Here is an 8,781-nt window from a genome sequence, read left to right on the forward strand (position 1 = left end):
GCCGCACGAAAGATATTTAGACCAGTCGCGCTACGCCCAGAACTATTCCTGGTCTTCCGAACAGCTCCAGTGATTCCAGAAGCCGACTTTTCGAGCACCGTCCTAGGAGGTTTCCTGTCAAGGAATGAGGTCCTTAGCTAGCTGTGAGACTAACGATACAGCTAGACGTCCATCTTATTACCCGAGGCCCAGATATTCGGGTGGAGGGTATAGTAGTCGTTCGACGACCCGACGACCGACCGTATATATAGTTGGTTAGCACAGACGCAAATGAGCTATTCCTACCAATAGACCAGAAGTGGTGTCATTACTGACCAATAGACGAACGTGATGTCATCATCGCTCCACCTCTCTTTCTTTGGTAGCTGCTAACGAGAATTCGGCCATCGGGCGTCCGTCTTGTACATGGTGTTTAGTTCTTTGTTTTAAGGGTTTAGCACATACATTTGTACCTGTATGCTTCCTCAACAACAACCAGCAGCGGGGGTGTAGCTGTACCTGACTTGTAACATTTTGCTTGTTCCACAGTGTTCTGCATGGTGGTTCTACAGTCTTCCAGCTTGAATTTTGGGTGTGAGTGGCTGAGCGGCCGTGATGTTGTTGCAAAGATCACTAGTGTCGTCTTCAACAGAAATTTGGCGTTTGACGGGAATTTGCGAAGGAGAACGTGCATTGTCCACGACAGCGTTTGTTTGTCGGAAGAAGCGGCTCGGCTGACCTGTAAGTACGGTAGTACGTCTCTATTCATTTTTGTTTTACGGTATCCAAAGTCAGAGCGAACAGACGCCTAGCTAATCTACATGTGCACGTGTATGTTTTCCCACATTAATGTTTTTTGGCTCTGGGTTCACCTCATTACAACAACCAGAATTGCGGTTAGACGAAAGCAGTGTAAATACCGTACAGTGTACAGCAGGCGACATATAGCTAGAGAAGCGGCACAAACAACAAAACGCCTAGAGAAGCTGCACAAAGAACGAGACTTTTACATTCTTGTGAGCTGCTTGTTTGGTCTTCGTTTGTAACCTAGTTTTCCCACCAATACAAAAAAAAGAACAATGATCACGCCCGTTACTTTATCACGTAAGGCGAAGATTGCCAGCCGGCCTAGCGTCGAGGCTCTCCGACTTCTCACATTTGGCTTGTTCCATTACTTGGAAACCACTACATTTGTAACATGCATTTAGAAACAAAGCTTAGCTAATCTAGCTGATTTTTAACTTTGTAACGTTCCCACATCTAATTTTGTTACTCAAATCATGCGTTTCCGTCATACGATTTTGTCATAGTGCGACTAATTACCTTGAAGGTGCATACTGGCCGAGGGTTTGCACATCTAGTGCTTTCTATGTCGTGCTCAACCAGATCAGTCTGGTTTGTAAAGTCTATTGCAAGTACCGGAAGCAAACCCTGCTTCAGAAGTACTTAGAGCATCACGGCTGTCTAGAAAGAAGACATGACTTTACGAAGGATCCGAGTAGATCCCAGAAGCACTGTTTTCTGTAAGTGCTGCAGGTTGTGATGACCTGGAATAATGTCCAGCCACCGTGCAATACCTGTGTGCACTGTGACCAAAGCTCCCAAGACCACCGGAATCACCAGTGTTCGACAATGCCACATGCGGCTTATCTCCACTCGCAAGTCGCTGTACTTCGCCAACTTCTCAGCATGTTTCTTGCCAATATTGCCATCAGAAGGACAGCTGATATCAATAAGAAGACAAGTGTTTGTCTTCCTATTTCTGAGACAGATGTCAAGACGATTGGCTTTGATCTTCCTGGCAGTGGGGATGGTGGTATCCCACATCATAATAATGTCATCCGTCTCCACAAGCCTATCAGGATGATACCGGTACCATCGGCTCTCCACTGGAACCCCAAAATGGCGACAAACATCCCAGTGAATGATGGAGGCCACCAGATTGTGTCGATCAGTGTAGTCCATCGGTGCCAAAGCACTACAGCCTGCCACAATGTGGTCGACTGTCCCCAGGCCTACACTGCACATGCGGCAAGTAGGACTGACATCACGATGCAGAATTTTGCGCACATAGTACCGAGTCCGAAGAGCTTGGTCTTGAGCAGCAACAACCAGTCCCTCAGTTGCAGCAGGAAGATTCGCTGCCTTTAGCCATCCGTAGGTCTCTTTCATCTCCACAGGCGGTTGCTCAGTGAGACGACGATACTGCCCGTGCATAGGCTTCCCGCTCCAGGACCGCACACGAAGAGAACTGCAATTCGTACGGTAATGTCTCGCATCTGTTTTATGCGCTTGCTCGAAGCCACCTTCAACCGAGATGGATGCATTCCTGTGTAAGTTCTGCGACTTTTTGTCCAAAGCAAGACTCCTCCGCAGCTGTGCAGTAAGCCGACAAGCCATGCGCTAGATCGAGTGTAAAGATTTTCCAGAGTCACACTCCCGTATCATCTGTATGAAAGGATCAGAACTGTCAGCAAGGTAACAGTTCAGCCTCACAATACAAGATTGATATGTCGACTCAATCTGTTGTAACCCCCTTCACCCATCACTGCAAGGAGCGTTTCATTTCTTGATCCGGCTCCGCGTTCAGTGACACCAAACGTGGCGACGCTGATATGCGACATCGACTGGACGTCGGACTGCTGGAGCGATCGGTTTATTGCTTGTTTGGCGTTGGGTTAGTTACGTTCATGTTGCGTGCATACCAATCAGGGTACTCACGGTATCAACAGTCTGCGAGCGAACCAGTGTCGCACCAATCTGAATCCCGACATCTGAACGGGCTCTATGCTTGTTAGTGGCGTTCCTAGCGGACGAGGCTATCGCGCACTCTACCCCCAAAAATTGCGTTGTTAGCGGTGCTCTATGTTGGCATTCGGCACGGTTTAGGAAACCCCTCTTGCAGTCGTCGCCGCTGTTGGTGTACTGGTCTTACGAGACGTTACGCGGTCGACGGCAGGTCCCAAATGGCGGCGGCGATTACCAATCACTCCAGATGTGTACTTCTCAGACTGACAGACCACTGGGCCCCAAGAGTGGATGAGCTTGACGTGGTGATGCTTTGGGCTGATGTTGGTTGTCTTTTTTGGTTTTCTACGCGCGGGCGAAGTTACACTACTAGGCAGCTGTACCGGCCGTTGAATCGTTGGTTCATGCGACAGTTAGTGATGTTGCGGTGGACTCCCTCTCGAACCCGTCTCTCATGAGAGTTAGGTTCATGCAGTCAAAAAAAATTGACGCGTTCCGGCAGGGTGTGGATATTCATCTCCGGAGGACGGGTATCGCTTTATGTCCTATTACGGCAATGCTATTATATCTCGCCCGGCGAGGTCGAAATGCAGACCCATTGTTTTCTGTGCTCTGATGGAAGGTATTTGTCTATGCAACGAATTGTCAAAAATGTGCGGGCGTCACTAGAAGCCGGGGTTTGTGTCCGGTTACTCGAGGCACAGCTTTAGAATTGGAGCCGCAGTCACACCTGCAGAACTGACTCCACAATCGAGACACTGGCGAGATGGAGGAGCAAGGTTTGCAAACGCGACGTAAAATCTTGTCGCCAAGATTCTAGCGGCATACTCTCAGTCGTTAGTAGCTTCTCGCCAGAGACGGAGCGATGACAAGTTTGCCGAAGACATGGCGGTAGCATGCGTGCTTTCTACCCGGCGACTAGTTGTACAGTGTACTTGCGTGCATGGTTGCTTTCGTACTGGCGTATATTATAGACACATGCTCACTAGACAGTGACAAGGCACTCACTCGCTGACAGCTAAGCGGCAGTACGTAGCTGAATAAGTCCTGGAGAGGTAGGCCCTGGAAAGGTAGGTCCTGGAAAGGTGGGTCCGGCTTAGGGTGCTGGGCGACCTCGCCGTTGGGCGTGGTCGCCTTCCTTGTGGGCCGGAGTCCGGTCTGAAGTCCCGGATCCGCGCCGGACGTCGGTTCTCCTGAACCATGATGGGCTAGACCGGGCTCCGCCCACTCTCCACGGCCACGCCTTCATTTTGATGTGGGAAAACATGCACGTGCACATGTAGATTATTACGCGTCTGTCCGCTCTGACTTTGGATACCGTAAAACAGAAATGAATAGAGACGCACTAGCGTACTTACAGGTCAGCCGAGCCGCTTCGTCCCACAAACAGACGCTGTCATGGACAATGCACGTTCTCCTTCGAAAATTCCCGTCAAGCGCCAAATTTCTGTTGAAGGTTGTTGTTAGGGAAAGATACACGTGCAAATGTAAACTATAGGCATTTTTCTATCTCCTAAATCCTTAAAGCAAAGGACTAAACATCATGTACAGGACGGACGCCCGATGGCCGAATTCTCGCTAGCAGCTACCAAACAAAGAGAGGTGGAGCCTCATGATGACATCACGTTCGTCTATTGGTCAGTAATGACACCACTTCTCGTCTATTGGTCGGAATAGCTTCATTTGCATCTCCGCTAACCAACTATATATACGGTCGGTCGCTGGGTCGTTGGGTCGTCGAACGACTACTATACCCTTCACCCAGAAATCCGGGCCTCGGGTAACAACTAACAACTAAATTTAATATATATTTAACTACTAATTGTTTAAAAGGGATCATGTGATTCCTTTTCTATAGAGCATCTACAAGTCTGGGCACTTGGCCTGTCCCGAAAAGGCATTACTGATTTTCTTCAGAAATACATTGGCATTGCAACGTTGCAATTGAATGGCACTTCTTTGACGCCAATAGTCTCTAAACTCTGCGCTGTTTGATTTTCCAAGGTCATCCTTTGATCGTTTTGACAGGTCATCTAGATAGGTCTCTGTCTTCTTGCCCCCATCTTCCAAAATGTTTCAAGGTTAGTGGAACCACTCGATCTCACAGACAACCCACCAGGATGTTTGTCTTTTTCATAGCGAGCCAACTTCCTGTCTTCCCTTCTAGCAGCGGCTGCTCCCTCCATAGTGGCTGACGTTGGAAATATGTCCGAACTCCACGGGTGGGCAAGTGCTACATCTAACTCTACGTTGGAACCAATACACCAGTATCAAAACAACAATGTCTCGGCGGCTGTCAGATGTTGCATATCTATCTTTTGGCTTTTTTGTGTTGAATTTTGAGATTGTTTAGACACTCTGACCACACAGACATGATCAAGTCATGTGACCACACAGGGCCACCCCCTGTTTTGCATGTAATCTAAAGATATCCGCTTGAGTCACCAGTTGCTCGTCTACAGTCACACGTCTGAATATTATCACACAAAGGCAAGGGAATTCCAAGTCTCAAGTAAGCCGCCAACGGAAATTCGGGGTTTAACTTAGGTGCGAGATTCCCTGAATTTGGAATAGCAGACAACCAAGAGCCTGCACCTTGCCTTCTGTCTGTTTGTCTGTTTGTCTGTCTGTTTGTCTGTAAATTTAGCAATTGTTATTGGTAGAGTAAGAGTTCAAATATAGCAATCTGTCTGTATGTCTGTCTGTCTCTCCGTCTGTCAATTTCTAAGTCATCTGTTTGTCTGTCTGTTTGTCTGTCTGTCTGTCCGTCTGTCCACCTCTCTATTTCTAAGTCATCTGTTTGTCACTCTGTCTGCTTATTTGTCTGTTTGTCTGTCTGTTTGTCTGTCTGTTTGTCTGTCCATCTATCCTTTTATCTGTCCTCTTTGTCTGTTTGTCTGTTTCTCTTAATCTGTCTGTCAACAACAACAACAACAACAACAACAAATGCTCCAGCATGATTATTTGTTCGTAATCTAATAATCGTCTACACGGCTATGAATGAATATGTACGTTACGTCTTACGTTTTCACGTAACCATTAGAAAAATTAGCGATTATAAGTGTGAGAAAGTCACGTGATTATAAAAAGTCATGTGATCGTAAGTTAAGTCACGCGAGGATGAGTCAAGATCTAAAATTGAACGGATGACGTATTGTCAAGCTGCACCTGCGTTTGAGTAGCTCAACACTCGTGATTGCAGGTCATAAGACTCTAATAAGACGATCAACGCTTCAATACGTCGTCGTCGAGTGGAGGGCAGAGAGAGAGAGAGAGGTCGAAATTTACGTTTGAAGGTGAGAATAAAGTTAGAGTGAGTAGGAAGGGAGATTGAGATTGGGTAGAAAGAAATGTTTTGATTAGATGTGAGTGAAAGGTTGAGATGTGTGTGTAGTGATTGTATTGAGAGCGCGTGTTGAGTGAAATGTCGTTTGTGAATGAAATTGGAAGGATTTATTGTTATTGATGTGTTACTGTTATGTTAGAATGAGTGAGAGAGACATTACAAGATTGAATAACAAACTAAGAGGCGCTGTTGACAGAAAGTCACGTGATGAGGTTGAAGTTCTCTTGGATCAAGGAGCTGAAGTGGATGCGCCTTATGGACTTGTATGTTATTGATTGAGTGACTCGTTTTATTGTTGTTCATAACAATTCACTCTAATGTAGGGATACACTTCACTGATGATAGCTTGTATGAATGGCTCCAAGTCATTAGTTGAGCTTTTGTTGTCTAGAGGGGCAGACGTTAACAGAACTAATGAATTTGTAAGTGTTGATAGTGAATGAATGAATGAATGAAGAGAATGAGATTTATATGATGTGATGAGATTTGTGTTAGGACGGATATTACAGTAGAGACAAACAATAAAACACAATTATTGTTATTACAGAGTCAAACTGCTCTAATATGGGCAGCATTGAAGGGTGATGATGAAATAGTTGATATTCTATTATCAGCTAAAGCAAATATTAAACAGAAAAATGACGTGAGTGTTTTCATGTGTTGCAGTTGAACTGTTGTATGTGTTGATGTGATGTATGAAAAGTATTTGCTAATTATAAATCGTAAATTTATTAATTAAAGGAGAACTCTCACCAAAATCATCTATCTCTCAGATGAAAGCTGTCACTTCTTGACACAACCCTTTGCAACCGTTTACTGCAGAAGTTTACCGTAACGAAGAAATAAAGCATTGAAATTACCTGCGTAGGTGTGTTTAGTACCCGTATGTGGCATATGTGTACCTCTGATTGTTGGTTAGCAAGGAAGACCAATATCTGTGCACATTTCAAGGTAAGGATTGTGAGACATATGGTGTCAAGTTGTGATTTATTGACTAGAGCAAACTGGAACCCCAAAGTTATCACGCAAGTATCGACTGTGGCAATACAACCTCAGAAGGAGGCCCTTCTTAGATTAGCTCATAGATCATGTCTCGCTGAATGTTGGGTGCGTTAGAAGTACTTGGTATGGTTAGACCTAAAGTAGTTACTTCGAGAGAGTACGACTTTGTGTACATACGGGGAATTGTCTGAACAAGTCGTTGCCGATTTTCTACTTCTGTAACTGTCGGCACTGTAGGTTTCCTGCAGGAAGATACCAGGTCTTGTATCTTTCTTTCAACAAGTTTTAGTATTTGGTGAGAGTTCTTCTTTAATGGTAAAACTTAAACTTTTGGGCACACGTGTAGCAAGGGTAATTGGCGAGCGAAGAGAGCCTCTCTTTTCTCATAGTAATTAAATGTTGTGATATGTGTTTATTTATATGTATACGTATGTCAGCTGTCTTTGTGGATTTACGGCCAAACAGGAAGATGGATTGACATAACGACCATGCCAGATAAAAGCAGTTTCAACTCGACAGCACGTGCACTACAACCTCGTTTAAATGTCGCAGCTGAGAGTACAGATAAAATATAAATTACCCTCAAATAAACGCTGCAGTTGGAACCCTATCTAAAAAATTAACGCTGCAGTTGGAACCTTAGCTAAAAATAAATGCCACAGCATTTAATCAAAGAAATACAGTAAGTAAAGATGGAGGAGCAGAGGAGAGTGGTGTAGTAGGTGTACAAGGATGCAAATACGTCATGAGATACAAGGTCATGTTGACATCACTTTTAGACACCACATGTCAAAACAGCTTGTGTTGTGTTGTTGACATAGCACCACTAATCATTTGTGTGTCATGCAACACTTAGATAATTGGCCTCATCCACTCTTGTGACAATGAGCACATGCATGGACGTGTGGCGAGTCATGGAGTCATCTAAGGCTGGTGTTAGTGCTTTTTCGGCTCGGGTAATAAACAAAGACTGAATAGGAGATCTCACTTATTAAACACCTTGTTACATAAACATTTACTAATAGTAGCCTTAAGTTTAGTAGTCTGCCAAACTGGTGTGTCTGTGTGTGTGTGTGTGTGTGTGTGTGTGTGTGTGTGTGTGTGTGTGTGTGTGTGTGTGTGTGTGTGTGTGTGTGTGTGTGTGTGGTGTGGTGTGGTGTGTCAAGTTCCTACATACTTGACATCTCCATCTGTGCATGTTTTAGTAATTAATTAAGATTGACTTTTATTGAACCAAATCAATGAGATGACATTGTAGAATATAATTAACCACAAAGACTTTCCTATTTGATTGACGCTTACTAGGCAACATTGACCAATTTCAAACATTGCAAACACATAGAAACAAAAATGTTGATTAGCATAACTTGATTTGTTTTGTAATGGTATTTGAGTAGATCTCGTTTATTGTAAGAAAAATTATGTGAAGTTGAAAGTGTGTCAAGTGTAGGAGAGAGAGTTGGAGATGATTTGATATTCGATTAGAAAGTGTTGATTGTGTGTATGCTGCAGCAGGAGATGTAGATGAGTGTTTTACTAGCAGACATGGTGTTGTATTATGAGTAGTGATGGATAGTCTGCTGGCAGTTGTATTGTATTGATTGCTTGTTGGACAACACATTGCTAATATGAATTGTATATGGTTAGTATGGTAAGACTGCATTTGATTTGGCTATGAAAAAAGGTCACATGTCAACAGCTGGTCG

At 44.4% G+C, this 8,781-nt stretch overlaps 1 protein-coding gene across 1 annotated transcript in view; it reads left to right on the forward strand.

The window, feature by feature from the left end:
- The first annotated feature begins 5,975 nt into the window (after positions 1–5,975).
- Positions 5,976–8,781, forward strand: part of LOC134177407 (ankycorbin-like) — a 3,645-nt gene continuing 839 nt past the window's right edge. Inside the window, exons 1-5 of the mRNA XM_062644182.1 lie at positions 5,976–6,023; positions 6,213–6,336; positions 6,397–6,495; positions 6,621–6,716; positions 8,723–8,781. The exon at positions 8,723–8,781 is cut by the window's right edge and continues 43 nt beyond it. Coding sequence (XP_062500166.1) covers positions 6,214–6,336; positions 6,397–6,495; positions 6,621–6,716; positions 8,723–8,781 — 377 coding nt within the window. The 5' untranslated portion in view covers positions 5,976–6,023; position 6,213. The remainder of the gene's footprint in view (positions 6,024–6,212; positions 6,337–6,396; positions 6,496–6,620; positions 6,717–8,722) is intronic.

This window comes from Corticium candelabrum, chromosome 3 (assembly GCF_963422355.1).
Source record: "Corticium candelabrum chromosome 3, ooCorCand1.1, whole genome shotgun sequence".
Taxonomy (NCBI): Eukaryota; Metazoa; Porifera; class Homoscleromorpha; order Homosclerophorida; family Plakinidae; genus Corticium; species Corticium candelabrum.